General features: G+C 42.6%; 1 protein-coding gene across 1 annotated transcript in view; it reads right to left on the reverse strand.

Moving 5' to 3' along the window:
• HAPLN1 (hyaluronan and proteoglycan link protein 1) overlaps nucleotides 1–19,536 on the reverse strand; it is a 115,902-nt gene that overhangs the window by 38,124 nt on the left and 58,242 nt on the right. The window contains exon 2 of the mRNA XM_061622016.1: nucleotides 2,181–2,306. Within this exon, the coding sequence (XP_061478000.1) occupies nucleotides 2,181–2,280 (100 nt within the window). The 5' untranslated portion in view covers nucleotides 2,281–2,306. The remainder of the gene's footprint in view (nucleotides 1–2,180; nucleotides 2,307–19,536) is intronic.

Below are 19,536 nucleotides of genomic sequence, written 5' to 3' on the forward strand. Positions count from 1 at the left end.
GAGCAGATGAGCAATGAGGAACCCATACATGGGAGGAGTGGGAGCGAGGAACAAGGCATAGCCTTGCCCTTGTCTTCCATGGTAGGCCATCGCCTCCCCATGGCTATACCTCCCTCTACCCATGATCACTGCAACTGGGGTGGCATCACCCATATCCCTCCTTTCCAAGACTCCTCCTAAACATATGATATGGACACAACAAGAGCCCACCAACAAAACCTACCAGAAGCAGTTATCCCAGTATGCCTCTGAGAGAACTGGAAACAACCAGACCCACCCAATAACTTTCACATAGGGCACATCTACTCACCCCCCCATCTCACATCCATGGAGGGCTAGCCTTCTGCCAGTTGCAAACTCTCACTCTGAAGGCCTTTGGTGACTTTTTCCTATCACAGAGTTAACTGAGCAGGCTTTCACCCTGCGCAGGAACCACACATGTGCCTTACACCCTCCTTGCTACCAATCTCCTCCAGATTGGTTTAAAAATAAAATGAGAAAATAAAAATAGAAGGGGTTAGTGCCCACACCCTCACCCTCAGGACTCCCTAAGGGGCCACCCCCTTTGGAGTCCCAAGGGCTGCTGGGCTTTTATGCCCCCTGACCCAGCCAGGAGCCATTGCAAGGAGCTGCAAGACTGACCGCAGCCTCTCCCTGGATTCAGGGTCAGGCAGTGGGTCCCAGTCCTTACAGCACTTACCAGGGACCTCAGTTGTCTCAAAAGACAGCAACCTTCAGAAGCAAGCAAGTACGCTCAAGTACTCACTCCCAGGGCAGATTTTCTCCAGTCTCCCAGAACTGCAGCTGTATCTAAGCAAAGCTATCCCAACATACTATTCTGTCACAGTGAAACAGGGGTGTAGTCATCCAGAGTCCTTGGAGATCTTAGACCCCTTACTTTTTTGCAAGCCGGGTCCCAGCAGGGTTGCAATGTCTCCAACATCCTATGAGCCAATCAGCATGAAAGGGGACCATGTTAGCCACTGAGAAGAGTCTTCTAACATGCTTCCTTGTGCTTTTCTGCTGATTGGAGCCAATTAGAGTGAAAGAGGTGAATCAGCCACTGAGAAGACTTCTCAAAAACTAACACTTTCAAGTACTAAAGGACTAAAGTTATGGTCCCAAAAGAAATTTTAACAACTAGACAACAGCTACAAAGAAAGGCAAGAACTAAAAACTTAGGAATGGACCAATTAAAACACACTACAAAATCCATCTCTTCTAAAATTTGATTTACATCTTCTTTTAACCAGTCAGTTTGCATTCCTTTCGAGTGCCAGTGCCACACCAACCCTATGCAATTTCTTTTTTTGACCTTGAAGACAGGATCTATTGCTGGAAGATTTTTGACTCCTAAAATCTCCACTGAGAGAACTGCAAATACTAAGCCCTTCTTAGTATCAAACTGTAGTCTGGCACATGTTTATAAAAAGTGGAAACACTGCTTTAAAAAGTAGGACTGAACCGCCAAACTATATGGTACCCACATGTGTTGTCAAAATGTAATGTATACACATGAGAGAAGCTATAAATGTATTTTGTCCTGCCTCTCATTTTTGCATAAATAAATGTTTTGGCTTGCTTCATACAGGATGACCCTCAACTGCTGAAACTGGAACTGAAAAACAGCTGCATTGCACTGCAGCCTCAAAGCTTCATATAGCCAGCCCTAAGCTTTAGGATTCAAATGGATATACACGATTATGCAGAGAGGCAAAGTACCATTTTATACTAATGGAAGCTATGGGGAAAGACATCTCTTTAGCGAGGTAAGCTAATTTTTGTACTGCTTGAGTTTTCCACTAATGCCTCATTTTTTGATGCAATGTGTAAGTAATCCATCATCACCATGTATCTGTGACATGGAAATCTTTACTATATGATGTGTTTTAGGTCACATTTATTCTGTAGTAAACCAAATAAAGTTCAGGCTAAACCAACTGCTTGTTTGCTGCTTTTAATATGCATGCACTTTTATTACTGTTTCTGGCTCAGAAATCACTGTAGGGCTGTGTACTGAAAAACTGCAGTTCATATCTAAACTTGAACACAGTACAGTAATGCAACACAATAGAGTAATGCAACACAATAGCAAAGATAACTAATCATTGTCTTAAAATGTATCAAATCAGAAAATTTTAGCACATCACAATTGCTGCTTAAATTCCTTTTTTACTTACCACGGATGTGAATAATCCTGTCATGCTCCAGAGTGAAGTTGGCAGCATGATGGTCAGCCCAACAGAAAGAAATCAGCACCAGGAAAAGTAGTCTCTTCATCTTTTATAGCCTAGGAATCTTCTTCACTGCAAGAGTATACCACATACAAAGAAGCTGGTGAAATTTGGAAAGCTTAACAGTGATGCAGTGCACAGCTTGTTACAGCCTATCATTTTTTCATTGCTCTATGAATATTTAACCCACTGTGCATGAAAAGTTATAGCAGTGAGTGACTGTTTAAAAAATGTTAAGAAGAGTATCCTCTTTATTAGGGAGTTACCTACATACACTATTAACTGATGCTTAATTGAGATATGCAGTTGAATAATTTTGTCTATTAAAATATAATAAAAATTGAAAGCATTCAATTGTCTTCTCCAAATTATAAAGTAAGCCAGGATTGTGATTCTTAAATGTAAGGTGGACTTGATTTGTTTGTTTAAGTACTCTGCATTTATTTTATTTACGTTTATTAAACAATCATGTACTATATATCTCAGATATAGTGTGTATTGCAATACATCTCACAGATCTATCTATCCTGAGTATAGTGGTAATGACTTCATCTAACCTAAGGAACATACAGGCTGACCGAAAAGCACATACTTTATTTCAGGTACACTTACCATTTTAGAGTCTAGTCTACAGTGAAATGTTGAAAACCATGCACAAAGTAGGTTAGAGTTGCATGTGCTACCACTGCAGTTGCCCTGATTGATTTTTCATTCATTTCTATCTAGAATGCTGACTCACTAAATTGTGTGCCAGCTAAGGTCTCTGCAGTCAGCAGAGCTGCTGAGCGCTGCAGGGGAAATCTCTGCCAGCCTCAGAGTAGTAATTAGGCTATTGAAGACCAGAAATAGATAAGAATGCACAGAATTGAAGAGCTCTGATGGAGAAGGCTCAGATTGCCAAGTTCTTTAGAGGCATCATTTTCATAATTAATTCTCTAACCTTTTAAAATGTGCTTGAAAATAATTTCTTCTGGCCAGAAAAGATTCTGCAGATAAAAAAGAAAAGCGTTCGTATAGTTTGCATCAGAACTTAGGGTGTATCTGGAGCAAAACTAGAGATCAAACCCCTTCTAAATTTGGAGGCAAAGAGAATCTGGAATCAGAATCTGAATCTAGTTCTGATTTTACAGGCAATGCCTGCCTTAGCCACCAGCTGTTTTGCAGGCTGACAGCCTAATCCATGAGCTGCTTGCAAATATATGTTTAGGAGTGGAAGCAAAAGCTGTTGCCACAGGATGCTAAGGCCCATGCACTGCAATGGCATCTTGAGCCACTCCATAATCCTGCCCTGCTGCAGGAGCATGTTCATTACAGCATTGCTGCACTGATAATAATCATAACTCATGGCAGTTGGGCACAGAGAAGAAATTATGGAGGGAGGTCTTGAGGCTATTTAAAATCCATTTCAACCTCTGTGGAACCAGGTGCATCTGCTTAACTCTGACTACTTAATATTTGGTACTTGCAATCTTATAAAGCTGTGGCTGGCAGTCAGTGTGGGGCTATGGGAAAACCCAGCTTGCTAAAGCATAAGTGCCCTGATCCAATGGCATGTGTATAGAGTAGCTAGGGCAATGCATATGTAGACTTGGACAGAAAATCAATCATAGTGCTGATCAACAATACAGAAGAAGAAGGAAATGGGAGACCACACAGCTTATTGGTGCTATTTTCCATTTTGTGACCAGTGCTACCCATGCACAGTTTTCAAATCCTGTGAACTTCATAGTTTGCATGCATAATTCCTTATTGTCATGTGCCCCAAGGAGAATCTCTGGCAAGGTTAGAAGAATGGAGAAGGGGTTACCAACATTGCGGAGGACATTGCCAGTGCAGATGAAAGAAATGAGGGGGTTATAGAGGATGTGTCTCCAGAAGCCTCGAAGATTTCCTTGTCTCAGCAAGCTGGTGAGGATTCTGTGCAGGCACCAAGGCCAAGCATAACAGCAAAAGAGAAAAGTGCTAACAAAAACATTTCAATCTCTCAGGCAGAGGAAAATGCCTCAGCAGAGTCAGAAACTGCCATGTCTCCAAAGTCACAGATGACAGAGAAGAGATGGTTACAAGCAACTCAATTTTGTCCATCCCGCATTGCAGTCCCCGCTTTGAAGCTCGTGAGAATGAATTAATTCGTAGTGTTAAATGCCTATATATAAGAAGTAGCACTGCTTGCATTTACTGTTGTGATAACTCATCTGCTGTTGCTTCCAACATCTAGTGTGCCTGTTCTTGTTTGAATCCTGGCTTAGGCCTAGCATGAAATGCTAGATCCCTGTTCTAATTTCTGGAATAAAGCTTTATGCAGAAAACCCAGTCTCCAAGTCCGGAGCCTGCTTCTCTAGTTGGGAGCTAGGACGCTTATCCAGCTAGGTTTACATGCATGAAAGCTTACATGTAGGCTTTTCGGTTGCCAGGTCAGAAGCATCCCAAACCCTGAGGTTTCAGGGGCGGGCCCTAGTGATGTCATGGGATGGGCCCTAGTGATGCCATAGGGGGCAGGCTCTAGTGATGTCATTAAGCATGATACATTAAGCATCAACCACAGTTGCTTGGAGAATACCACTCAAACAAAAAAAATCTCTGATTGGAAATTAAGATAGAAATCTTTGCTAAATGAGGGTGTTTCCAGGTCCAGCTGAAGTGATGGGATCATTCCTTCTCACCTGCTTACAGAACCTGGGTAAGGAACATTTAATCTAGCCTACTTGTTCCTGTCAAGAACGGTTTAAGTGCCCTCAGGCCAGGCCAGTCACCAGAAGGCCATTGTAGAAAGAAAGGAGCCAAGTGAACATAACATAAGAACATAAGAACATAAGAATAGCCTGCTGGATCAGGCCAGTGGCCCATCTAGTCCAGCATCCTGTTCTCACAGTGGCCAACCAGGTGCCTGGGGGAAGCCCGCAAGCAGGACCCGAGTGCAAGAACACTCTCCCTTCCTGAGGCTTCCGGCAACTGGTTTTCAGAAGCATGCTGCCTCTGACTAGGGTGGCAGAGCACAGCCATCATGGCTAGTAGCCATTGATAGCCCTGTCCTCCATGAATTTGTCTAATCTTCTTTTAAAGCCATCCAAGCTGGTGGCCATTACTGCATCTTGTGGGAGCAAATTCCATAGTTTAACTATGCGCTGAGTAAAGAAGTACTTCCTTTTGTCTGTCCTGAATCTTCCAACATTCAGCTTCCTTGAATGTCCACGAGTTCTAGTATTATGAGAGAGGGAGAAGAACTTTTCTCTATCCACTTTCTCAATGCCATGCATAATTTTATACACTTCTATCATGTCTCCTCTGACCTGCCTTTTCTCTAAACTAAAAAGCCCCAAATGCTGCAACCTTTCCTCGTAAGGGAGTCGCTCCATCCCCTTGATCATTCTGGTTGCCCTCTTCTGAACCTTTTCCAACTCTAGAATATCCTTTTTGAGATGAGGCGACCAGAACTGTACACAGTATTCCAAATGCGGCCGCACCATAGATTTATACAACGGCATTATGATATCGGCTGTTTTATTTTCAATACCTTTCCTAATTATTGCTAGCATGGAATTTGCCTTTTTCACAGCTGCCGCACACTGGGTCGACATTTTCATCGTGCTGTCCACTACAACCCCGAGGTCTCTCTCCTGGTCGGTCACCGCCAGTTCAGACCCCATGAGCGTATATGTGAAATTAAGATTTTTTGCTCCAATATGCATAATTTTACACTTGTTTATATTGAATTGCATTTACCATTTTTCCGCCCATTCACTCAGTTTGGAGAGGTCTTTTTGGAGCTCTTCGCAATCCCTTTTTGTTTTAACAACCCTGAACAATTTAGGGTCGTCAGCAAACTTGGCCACTTCACTGCTCACTCCTAATTCTAGGTCATTAATGAACAAGTTGAAAAGTACAGGTCCCAATACCGATCCTTGAGGGACTCCACTTTCTACAGCCCTCCATTGGGAGAACTGTCCGTTGATTCCTACTCTCTGCTTTCTGCTTCTTAACCAATTCCTTATCCACAAGAGGACCTCTCCTCTTATTCCATGACTGCTAAGCTTCCTCAGAAGCCTTTGGTGAGGTACCTTGTCAAACGCTTTTTGAAAGTCTAAGTACACTATGTCCACTGGATCACCTCTATCTATATGCTTGTTGACACTCTCAAAGAATTCTAATAGGTTACTGAGACAGGACTTTCCCTTGCAGAAGCCATGCTGGCTCTGCTTCAGCAAGGCTTGTTCTTCTATGTGCTTAGTTAATCTAGCTTTAATAATACTTTCTACCAGTTTTCCAGGGACAGAAGTTAAGCTAACTGGCCTGTAATTTCCGGGATCCCCTCTGGATCCCTTTTTGAAGATTGGCGTTACATTTGCCACTTTCCAGTCCTCAGGCACGGAGGAGGACCCGAGGGACAAGTTACATATTTTAGTTAGCAGATCAGCAATTTCACCTTTGAGTTCTTTGAGAACTCTCGGGTGGATGCCATCCGGGCCTGGTGATTTGTCAGTTTTTATATTGTCCATTAAGCCTAGAACTTCCTCTCTCGTTACCACTATTTGTCTTAGTTCCTCAGAATCCCTTCCTGCAAATGTTAGTTCAGGTTCAGGGATCTGCCCTATATCTTCCACTGTGAAGACAGATGCAAAGAATTCATTTAGCTTCTCTGCAAACTCCTTATCGTTCTTTAGTACACCTTTGACTCCCTTATCATCCAAGGGTCCAATTGTCTCCCTAGATGGTCTCCTGCTTTGAATGTATTGATAGAATTTTTTGTTGTTGGTTTTTATGTTCTTAGCAATGTGCTCCTCAAATTCTTTTTTAGCATCCCTTATTGTCTTCTTGCAAGTGTTGTGGACATGTTAGATGGGAGCACTCAGGAGTAAAGATGGATACCCCTGAAGGCTACAATTCTAAACACACTTATTAAGGGACTAAGCCCCATAGAACTCAATAGACTTCTGAGTAGATATTGTTAGGATTTGCTGTCGGTAAGGCTTGTCTAGGAATCCTCTGCAACACTATCCATATCAAAGCAGGATTGGCAACCCCCTGCCTGGAATATCCTGCCTGCCTTTTAACGTGGCTGCTCCAAACTTCTTTACAGACTTGACCCTTCACTGCAGAGAGAGGTTTGAGAAATGAGTAAGAGTTAAGAAGATTATCTGCTCTTTTTTGCCTACTCTGTGGACTGCTGTAAACTCAGTTTGACAGCCAACCCAATTCCAGTGAGTAATAACTGACAGAATACACACATGGTTTGGTCTAGCTTCACAGGCAGTAGCTTGGGAACAATAGCAATTGAAGCCACACTTCCCAGTATGTGAATTCTGTTCTGCCACTATTGGGCAGGAAACAAACCATCATGCAAATAGCAAGGTGCATCATCAGTGGGTTTAAGGGGGTTTAGCTGATCACATGGAACCACTGTTGTTGCTTCTATGGATGTAAAGGAGTAAGGTCAGAGGTAAATGAAATGCAAACAGAAAAACAAAAACAAAAGACATTGATGATTTCCTAAATGCAATACTGTACGAACCACAAGAAGATTCCTATGAGAAAGACTGAAAACTCAGCATCCAACAACCAGTCAGTTCCTAACCAAAACTAAAAAAATCCTGGCAGCCAGTCAACAAAGGTCACATAAATCCTCATACAGCACAACCTGACCCAGGGGCTTCAGTTAGTGCAGAATGCTGTGGCATGATTGCTTACATGAGTGAGACTGTATCAGCACATAATACCTCTGCTCTGTACTGGTTGCCAATTTGCTACCAGACCAAGTTCAAGGTGTGCTTTCCATGTTACTTGTGGGTTCCTCATAGTACTTGTTCTGCTCTTGTAAGAAATTGATCCTTTAGTATGGCAGTACCTATGCTTTGGAACTCCCTGCCTATTTACATTAGGCAGGTACTTCATTGTACTAATTTTTGCACCTGCTTAAAATATTTTTGTTTAGGCAAACCTACCCAGACATGTAGAAGCTATTATGTTTTTATCTGTTTTTAACTCATTGTTGGTATTATTATTTTTAATGTTTTAAATACCTGTCTTTAACTGTTTTTGCCAATAATTTTATTGTTTTAATTCCTTCTATAAACTGCTTTGAGATTTTTTACAATAAAGCGATATACAAATGTTGTAAATAAAACACATAAATAAATTTTTGAGTCACTGGGGCCCTTGGGTCTCTTTCCTCTTTTAGGCACAAAGGAATCTGCCTTAGACCAAGTCAGGCCATTTGGTACCATCTAGCTCGGTACTGATGACGTGGGCTAGTATTGGCTCTCCAGGATTTGAGGCAACAGTATCTTCCAGAGATTGAATATTGGACCTTTGCGTGCAAAGCATGTGCCCTACCACTGAGCTACAACCCTTCCCCTGTTTAAAAAGTATCCTTTAAAATTGTTCTTTTCAATTCACTAATGAATGCACAGCATACAAGGAAAATCCACACCATGCATTTAAAGCACATTTAATATACATTTGAAGCACATGAATCCTATCATAGAACCATGGGAACTGTAGTTTGTTAAGGGTGGTGGGATCTATAACTGTGAGGAGGAAACGACACTTCCCAGAATTCTTTGGGGGAAGTCATGCACTTTAAATGTGAGTTGGATGTGCTTTAAATGTATTATGTGGATCTGCATTACTTCATAAACTTTGCCTGCATATAAATCATTTTAATTAAATTCTAAAATGGAAATAAGCCCCAAAGTTTAGTGGGTGACCATGGGCTACACACCATCTCCTAGCCTAATCTGCCTGTAAAGGTGAAAACAACAGAGGGGGGCCATGACCACTCCAAGGAAGGAGGGCATGTTTAAAATATAGATAAAATAATAATTTGTAAAAAATAATCATAGTGTGAAATCAGATACATATGAAGACATAGTATGAAGAAATATGTATATAAGCATGAATGTCAAAGATGGTTATTATTTACACAACCTGTAAATATATTTATAGTGCTATCCTATGAATATTTACTCAGAAGCAAGTCCCAATGTATTCAATGGGGCTTACTCAGTCAGGGAAGCATGCACAGGACTGCAATTCAGTGATAAGGAACTTCACTCCCAATCCAAAATTCAGAATCATGCTACTTTAAGCTGTTTTGCAACTGTTTTATACTTGTTTGGATTTTAAATGGCTTTATTTCTTGTTGTGAGCTGCCTTGGTTTTCAACCGTACCTCATAGGGTTGTTGGAAATATATACACATACACTGGAGATGTAAAAAATACATACACCCCAGTGGTTAAGGTGCTGGGAGGCCAGGGTTCAAATCCCCACATAGCCATGAAGCTCACTGGGTGACCTTGGCCCAGTCACTGCCTCTCAGCCTCAAAGGAAGGCAATGGTATACCACCTCTGAATACTGCTTACCATGAAAACCCTATTCATAGGGTCGCCATAAGTCAGGATCGACTTGAAGGCAGTCCATTTCCATTTTTCATATAATAGTTTATTGTCAAAACTAATTGGCCATTGCAGAACTTTTTTTAAAAAATGGATTACTTTCCTGCGAAATAATAGTAGTGACACCTAAGTAAGCCCTGCCTAACTGCTTAAAAAAAATAAAAGGATTGTAGGGGGAGAGAAAGATTTACAACACAATCCATTTCTATGGTCACTAAAAAGTCTCATTCATTTTCAGCACAATCCTAACCATGTCTACTCAAAAAAAGTCCTGCTGAATTCAGTGAGGTTAACTCCCAGGTATGTGGAATTAGCATTGCAGCTTTACTCCCAGAAAAGCTTCATATTGGGAAAGTTTTCAAAACAGGTTATGAATAAGACAAATAAACTGCCCTCTTCAACAGTCCAGTAACATTTAAACTTGTTTGACTCCTTAATTAGAAAAGTATAACACTGCAACATGTACACTTTTTAAAACTTCTGTGCAAAAATTATTTGAAAGATAAAGTGTATAATATGCCATTTTTTGTAATTAAAAAACCTGCATGTATACTTTTATTATAATGCTGTGCTGTGTGCTCGCACATGCCTGCCATCAACCAAGATGGTGGTGGGGCATGAGCCCGATACAGAAGCCTCTACTGCCATCTTAGTTGATGGCAGCTGTACGCACAGTGTGCAGGACATTCATAAAAAGGGAAGCGAGGTAGGTGGAGCAGGCGGGTGCCATCAGCCTGCACTGTCTTTAGAGGGGCTGGAAGATCCCTCTCTGTGATCTGTGGTAGGGTCGGTAGTCGACCCTGCCAAGGATTGCAGAAGGGGAGAAGTTGTTGGTCAGTGAAGCATGCTGTGAGACTCACAGACAGGGTTTTTAGCAAAGAGAGTGAAACCTGAAGCAGAAGGGTTAAGCTGTGAGAACAGAGCGCCAGGTTTGCCAAGGTCAGTAGCTGGCTGGGAAGCCTGATAAGGTGGGATGCTTGGAAAAACTCAGTGTGGGGGAAAAACTGTCTGTGAAGAGAACCGTGTCTAATGTCTTTGCCTAGTAAAGACTCTTACAAGAAACTTGCCTGGCCTGGCTTATTCCTGTTCTATGCGCCTCTTGGATTCCATCCTTGTATGATCTATACACGCACACACAACAGGGGTTATGGGCCCAGCTTATCATACAAGGTAGCGGGTTCGAGAGAGTGTTGACGTGACGTTGTTGCGGAGAGAAACAAAGTGCAAGTAAGAGGCAAGTAAGAGTGGACAACATGGCTGTAAACCTGTTATCCGGGATGCCGATGGAGAGACTGAATGCTGTAAACTACTCCAGCTGGAAGTGGAGAATGAGAGCAGTTCTGATTAAAGAAGATTTGAATGATGTCGTAGAAAACCCCCCTCCGGCAGCTCCTTCAGCAGTGTGGTTGAAGAAAGACGAGAAAGCGAAGGCTTTTATTACTCTGGGGCTGTCTGATTCTCAACTGTTGCTGGTGAGTAATGAGCCGACAGCTAATCAGATGTGGGAGAAGCTAAGAGCCGCTCATGTGCAGCAAACTGCTGGGAGCAGGCTGTGTGTAGCACGGAAACTTTATCAGATGCGTTTTACAGATGAAGTGACTATGACAGAGCATCTGGCTGAATTTCGTAGATTAAATTCTGAGCTGCAAGATAGAGGAGTGCATCATAGTGACATTCAGATGGTCTATATACTGTTATCTTCATTGGATCAAAAATGGGATGTAATGGTCTCTAGCCTGGAAACTTTACCCGACGGACATCTGAATTTGGACTTTGTAGAACAGAAACTTCAACAAGAGTGGAATAGAAGACAAGAAAATAAGAAAACAGTTAAAAGAGACTGTGACTGTACAACAACAAAATCAAAGAAGCAGGCAAGAGAATAAAATATGTTATTTTTGTGGGTCCCGTGGACATATACAGAGACATTGTTTAAAGAAGAGAAATAACAGGGACTTTGGAAGTCAGAGAACAAGCGTGAACTTTGTTACTAAGGAGGACAATAAACTAATTAACTCTAAGTGGCTGCTCGACAGTGGAGCGTCTAATTGCCTAATCACAGACTCTAGTTTATTTTACACTTCAAAGCCGACGCAGGAGAAGATTTATCTGGCTGACGGATCGACTCAAGACGCGATTGCAAAAGGCACGCTCAGGTTACGTAATTTGGGAACTATATTAACAGATGTGTTATTGGTTTCTGGTTTAAAATATAACATTCTATCAGTAAGAAAATTGGCTCAAATAGGTTGTAAAGTTACATTTGAAGAGGATAGATGTTTTGTGAGAAAGGATGGTGAAATATGCATGCAAGGGAAATTACAGAACCAAATGTTTATGGTTGAGTGCAATCTTGATAAACCCACATGTGCCTGGATAGGAGTTAATAAAGATAAACATGATAATTGTTTACATGAATGGCACAGAAAATTAGCACATGCACATTTTGAAAAGGTACAAAACACCCCAAAACATAGTCAAGATTTGAAATTAACACATTGTGAGCATGTGGATGAGTGTGAAGTATGCTATAAAACAAAAATGACTGTGACTCCGGTAAATAAGAGCTGTGAAAGCACGACCACTGAACCCTATCAGCTCATACATGTGGATTTGGCTGGACCTTTCCAGTGCTCAAAAGGTGGAGCAAGGTTTTATTTAGTGATTGTGGATGATTTCTCCAGATTTACACATGTGTTCTTATTGAAAAAGAAAAGTGAAGCAGAAGAGAAATTGAAGGCATTTATACAGAGGACAGAGACACAATATGGGGTTATTATCAAAAATATCAAGACAGATCAAGGTGGAGAATTTACCAGTAATTCATTTAAAACATATTTGGAAAAGAAGGGAATAATACAGAGTCTCACTGCTCCCTTCAGCCCATCCTCCAACGGAACTGCAGAGAGGAGGAACCGGTCATTGCAGGATTCAATGAGAGCCATGCTAGCAGATGCTGATATGAATAACACTTATTGGGGTGAATGTATTCTGTACACTGTTTATATTCAGAACCGTCTCATGCACAGAACAATAGGCATGTCTCCCTATGAGAAGTTGACTGGAAGAAAGCCCAGGGTGAAACACATAGAGCGTTTTGGGGCAAAATGCTGGGTACATATTGCAAAACAGAAAAGGCATGGTAAATTAGGCTCAAGAGCTCAGGCAGGACGCATTTTGGGATTTCAGAATTCATATTATAGAGTTTGGTTGCCTGAGAAACAACAAGTAGTGTTAAGCAGAAGCATAAAGGTGATAGATAAACCTTGGAGAGACAGTCAAACAGTTATACTTGATAGTGCAAGCAAGCAGGAAGCAGCAGATGTTCCTTTTGGGCAGCAAATTCCATTAAGAACTGCATTGACCGATCTAATACACGGTGGCAAACATACTGTAAAAAGACTGAGAGGTGAAGACATGGCAATGCAAGATACAGAAATGCCAAGTACAAGTGCAGACACAGGTGCAGGTCCAAGTAAAATAGAGAGTGAGGAAGAAATGGAAATAGATAATGTTAGGAGATCAGAAAGAAAAACGAAAGGTCAACCACCTCAGAGATTCACATTTAATGTTACACAACAGAATAATGAAACAGATAAATATCCAGTAGAATAGGAAAAAGAAGGACCAATAGATAAAGAAACAATGGATCTCATGTGGAAGTTTTGTGTTGAGGAATGAAATATAAATGTATTATCAAATAAAAGTGAAAAAAATGATTCTGTAAAACCTGTGTGAATAAAGGAATAAAGAAACAAGAACTGAACTGAAAATGTAAATAGAAACTGTAAGAAAACAAACCATGTACTGATATGTATTGTAATGAAAAGTTAACATTGTAGAAATGTAATAATGAACAATGAAGTTTTGTAAGTCTCAGGTGGGGGCTGTTGGTCAGTGAAGCATGCTGTGAGACTCACAGACAGGGTTTTTAGCAAAGAGAGTGAAACCTGAAGCAGAAGGGTTAAGCTGTGAGAACAGAGCGCCAGGTTTGCCAAGGTCAGTAGTTGGCTGGGAAGCCTGATAAGGTGGGATGCTTGGAAAAACTCAGTGTGGGGGAAAAACTGTCTGTGAAGAGAACTGTGTCTAATGTCTTTGCCTAGTAAAGACTCTTACAAGAAACTTGCCTGGCCTGGCTTATTCCTGTTCTATGCGCCTCTTGGATTCCATCCTTGTATGATCTATACACGCAACAGAAGTACCCCCACACCCTAAGGAGGGGCCCTTAAGGGGCCTCTCTGGGCTGCAGGGTTCTTCGGCCAGGGCCCGACCTTTGGTGCCAGTCCTAACTGGGTGAGTACTATACTGGGTGAGGTATTACTTGGCCCGCTGGCACTTGTGCTATGGGGTTCTGCAGGGTACTATTCTCTCCCCAGTGCTATTCAACATCTATATGAAACCATTGGGAACGGTCATTAGTTTGGGTGCAAGGTGGTGATGAATGGAAGCTGAATATGAACAAATAGTATGATGTGGCTGCAAAAAAGGCAAATGCTATATTAGGCTGCATGAACAGAAGTACAGTTGCCAATCGCGTGAAGTACTAGTTCCCCTCTATTCAGCATTGGTTAGGACTCATCTTGAATACTGCATCCAGTTCTGGTCTCCACACTTCAAGAAGGATGCAGACAAACTGGAACAGGTTCAGAGGAGGGCAGCAAGGATGATCAGGGGACTGGAAACAAAGCCCTATGAGGAGAGACTGAAAGAACTGGGCATGTTTAGCCTGGAGAAGAGAAGACTGAGGGGAGATATGATAGCACTCTTCAAGTACATAAAAGATTGTCACACAGAGGAGGGACAGGATCTCTTCTCGATCATCTCAGAGTGCAGGACACGGAATAATGGTCTCAAGTTGCAGGAAGCCAGATTTTGAATGAAGATCAGGAAAAACTTCTTAACTGTTAGAGCCATACGACAATGGAATCAATTACCTAGACAGGTAATGGGCTGTCTGACACTGGAGGCATTCAAGAGGCAGCTGGACAGCCATCTGTCGGGAATGCTTTGATTTGGATTCCTGCATTGAGCAGGGGGTTGGACTCAATGGCCTTATAGGCCTCTTCCAACTCTACTATTCTATGATTCTATGACACACAGCTCTATCTCTCCATTACATCTGAATCAGGAGAGGCTGCGAACACTCTGGATTGATGTCTGAATGCTATAGTGGACTGGATGAGGGCCAATAAACTGTGTCTGAATCCTGGGAAGATGGAGGCTTTTGGGGTAGATGGTTCCTAAGTCCAGGAGATAGCCAGGTTACCTGTTCTGGCTGGGGTACTCCTGGATTCATTTTTGTCATTTGAAGCCCAAGTATCCTCTGTGGCTAGGAGTGCCTTTTACCAGCTTTGTCTGGTTCATCAGCTACGGCCATTCCTGGACAGAGATAGCCTGACTTCTGTAGTCCATGCATTGGTGTCTATAGACCTGAGGATGGATTGCTGCTATGTGCTCTTTGTGGAGCTGCCCTTGGTCCTGGTTCAGAATCTCCAGCTGGTGCAAAATGTGGTGGCCAGATTGCTGATGGGAGCACATGACTGACAACATGTGACACCACTTTTAAAACATCTGCACTGGTGACCACTACCAAGCCAGGTTCAAGGTCCCTGTATTAATTTACAAAGCCCTGAACAACTTAGGTCCAAGGTATCTTAGGGACCACCTGAACCCTTACATCTCTGCTCAACCACTGAGATCATCTGCAGGAGTATCTCTGGTTGTACCCCGAGTTGGCAAGGGTCATTTAACATCGACACAAAATCAAACTTCAGTGTCATTGGCCCAGTTCTCTGGAATTCTCTGCTAACAGAGATTCAGCAGATGCCTTCTGTTTTAACCCTTAAGAGCCTGTTGAAAACCTTTCTGTTCTACCAGGCTTATGCAGGCAATTAAGAAGATGCTCTTTTCACAGTAGTTGATCTTTGTTTTTATTGAATTTAAATGTTTTTATTTTATGGTTGTTGTTTTTTAACATGCTGTAAACCACTTGGATGTTTTTAATGAAATAGCAGTATATAAATATTTTTATAAATAAATAAATTATTTTTCCTCTTTTTTAAAACGCACACACACACAAGCTACTTAATAGTTAATGAAGAAGTTACATTTATATACTTCTCATGCAACCAAGATCTTTGGGTAATTTACAATGACTATAAAATATAATTTACAATAAAAACTCTTAAAATAATCATTCAAAAAGCTCTCAAAAACAGAAAGCACAGCAATAAAATAAAAAGAAAAGCATAAGACCAATATAACAGAACACCAAGGGGAAGCTTGGTGCAGAAGCACCCAATAATCAAAAGGTATTGCAGAACAAGAAGGTGACTTCACCTTATGCCTGAAAGATCACATCATATACACCAGGCAAGCTTCTCTGGGAGGGGATTTGATAAGCAGAGCATCACCACCAAAAAGGCCCTCTCCCTAGTAACCATCCACCTCATTTCATTAGGCAGGGGGACCTTGAGAAGGAAGGTCTTGACCCTCAAAGGAAGATATCAAGGTCTAGTCAAATAAGTATGGGGCAATTTTAACCCAATTTTATTTGTGTTTGTTCAGGAGTCCTCAAATGCAGCAGTCAAACTGTTAATTGGTACTGTTAATTGGTGGAAACCATATTACTCTGGTTATCAAAGATCTGCACTGGTAGCCTGTTTATTACGGGGCCCGATCCAAGGTATTAGTACAAATGTACAAAGTCCTGAACAGCTTAGGACTTGGGTATCTAAAGGAGTGCCTCTCCTTGTATAATGCTGCCCCAGCCTTGAGGTCAGCTTGGGAGGCTCTTCTGGTGGTACAAATGGGACCCCAGCTATGGAACACTCCCAAGCTTTGACAGGCACCACCCTTAGCTATTTTTTTGGCACTCTTCTGGAAGGCCTTTTAACTGGACTTTTTTGTGCCCGAGATATATTTGTTTGTGGACTGAGTTACACGGCTATTCTGACTGTTACATTTAATAGAGAGCCTGGCTGTACTTTAAAGTGTATTCTATATTGTATCTTCAATTGCTGTTACTTGCCCCAAGATCACATATGATGAAAGGCAAGATATAAATCTTAGAAATGAATAAACTCAGCAAATAAATCCCCCCATCAACTTATTTCAGGTTAATTCCTACCCTGTCCTGTGAATAAGTGGTTCTCTCAAGAACATATCAATCAGCACTCGTTTGTCTTAGGTGGTGCAGACGTATTTATTTTCCTCATTCTCTGCTGATTGATAGCCTAGGGAATTACAACAGAATTGAGAAAACGTGTGTGATGGCACACTGCAAGGTACCCCTTTATTTGAATACAAAAGATCTGATTCACTATCCCCCTTAGGAAAAGTTTTATAATTTTGTAAATTGGCTGTAATTGGTTTTGTTTTGGCAATAGACTTAGTATTTGAAGACGTCTCAGTTTCTATTACAGTCAGTGATTTTTATGCCAGCAATGGTATGGCCACAGAGGGTCTAAAACACAGTGAAAGTATTGACTTAATGGACTTAATGAGACAGGCTGAGCTGGATAGATTTGTGACACCATATGTTTACTGGGGGTCTATTCCTACTTGAATTAATAATGGCCAAGAGGTGTTAGAGACAAAAGTGCTAAAACACATCAAAACATCATAAAAACAGACCTTAAAATACGCCAAAACAACTTTAAAAACATTTTTCAAAAAAGCTTTAAAAACATCTTTTAAAAAGGGTTAAAAACATATTGTTTTTTTTTTTTATAAAAAAAATTAAAAAGCAATTCCAACACAGACACAGACTGGGATAAGGTCTCAACTTAAAAGGCTTGTTGAAAGAGGAAAGTCTTCAAAAGGCACCAAAAAGATAACCGAGATGGCGCCTCCCTAACATTTAACGGGAGGGAATTCCACAGGATAGGTGCCGCCACACTAAAGGTCTGTTTCCTATGTTGTGCAGAATGGACCTCCTGATAAGAAGGTATCTGCAGCAGGCCCTCACCTGCAGAGCGCAGTGATCGGCTGGGTATATAAAGGGTAAGACGGTCTTTCAGGTATCCTGGTCCCAAACTGCATAGGGCTTTGTACACCAAAACTAGAACCTTGAACTTGGCCCGGTAGCAAATGGGCAGCCAGTGCAATTCTTTCAGCAGCAGGGTGACATGTTGGCGATACCCTGCCCCAGTGAGCAGTCTTGCCACCACATTTTGCACCACCTGCAGCTTCCAGACCAACCTCAAGGGCAGCCCCACACAAAGCGCATTACAGTAATCCAGCCTGGAGGTTACCAGTGCATCGACAACAGTGGTCAGGCTATCCCAGTCCAGAAACGGCCGCAGCTGTCTTACCAGCTGAAGCTGGTAAAAGGCGCTCCTAGCCACAGAGGTCACCTGGGCCTCTAGCGACAAAGATGGATTTAGGAGCACCCCCAGACTACGGACCTGCTCTTTCAGAGGGAGTATGACCCCATCCAAAGCAGGCAACTGACCAATTATTCGAACTCGGGAACCACCAAGCCACAGTGCCTCCATCTTGCTAGGATTCAGGCTCAGTTTTTTGGTCCTCATCCAGCCCACCAACAAGTCCAGGCAGCGGTCCAGGGCTTGCACGGCCTCTCCAGATTCAGATCTTATGGAGAAATAGAGCTGGGTATCATCAGCATACTGCTGACATCTCGCCCCAAAGCTCCTAATGACCACTCCCAAGGGCTTCATATAGATGTTAAACAGCATGGGGGACAAGATGGTTTCCTGAGGCACCCCACAGCACAACTGCCAGGGGGCTGAAAGACAGTCACCCAATGCTATTCTCTGAGAGCGACCTTGGAGATAGGATCAGAACCACTGTAAAACAGTGCCTCCAATACCCATCTCACCAAGTCAGCCCAGAAGGATACCATGGTCAATGGTATCAAAAGCTGCTGAGAGATCAAGTAAGAACACCAGGGTCACACTCCCCCTGTCCTTCTCCCGATAAAGGTCATCCATCAGGGTGACCAAGGCTGATTCAGTCCCATAACCAGGCCTGAACCCAGACTGGGATGGGTCAAGATAATCTGTTTCATCCAAGAGTACCTGCAACTGCTGCCACAACCCTCTAAATTACCTTCCCCAAAAAGGGGGTATTTGCAACCGGTCGGGTCCAGGGTGGGGCTTTTCAGGAGTGGTCGGATCATTGCCTCTTTCAAGGTGGCTGGAACCACTCCCTCCTGCAATGACGCATTGACCAGACTCTGGATCCACTCAGTCAAACCCCCTCGGCAATCTTTAATAAGCCAAAAAGTGCAAAGGCCGAGAGGGCACGTTGCTGGCCGTATCATCGCAAGCACCTTGTCTATGTCATCAGGATCCATCAACTGAAACCGTTCCCAAGAGGCTGTAGCAGACATTACTCTGGACACCTCATTGGGGACTACAGTAGATGTGGAGGGGGCATCAAGACTGCTACAGAGGTGAGCAACTTTACCCTCAAAGTGCCTTGCAAACAATTCACAGTGGGCCTCCAAAGGGTCTAAAATTCCATTTCCTGGAGTTGATGTCAACAGACCCCTGACAACATGGAAAAACTCCACTGGATGGCTACTTGAGGATGCAATGGCAGAGAAGTGGGCCTTCTTCGCCACCCACACCGCCACAGAGTAGGCACGGTTATGATGTTTTACTCGTGCCCGATCAGCCTCACAGCACGTCTTTTGCCACTTGTGCTCCAGCTGTTGTCCAGCCTGTTTCATTGCCCTTAGCTCACTGGTGTACCAAGGTGCAAACCGGGCTCCACAACGCCGGAGAGGAAGCTCAGGGGCAACCGTGTCAAGAGCCCAACGTGCCTCGCTGTTCCACAGCGTGACAAGGGCTTCAACAGGAGCACCTGCTCTATCTACTGGGAACTCCCCCAAAGCATTCAGGAATCCTGTGGATTCCATTAGGCTCTGGGGGCGGACCATG

The sequence above is a fragment of the Rhineura floridana genome, chromosome 1 (genome assembly GCF_030035675.1).
Source record: "Rhineura floridana isolate rRhiFlo1 chromosome 1, rRhiFlo1.hap2, whole genome shotgun sequence".
Classification (NCBI taxonomy): domain Eukaryota; kingdom Metazoa; phylum Chordata; class Lepidosauria; order Squamata; family Rhineuridae; genus Rhineura; species Rhineura floridana.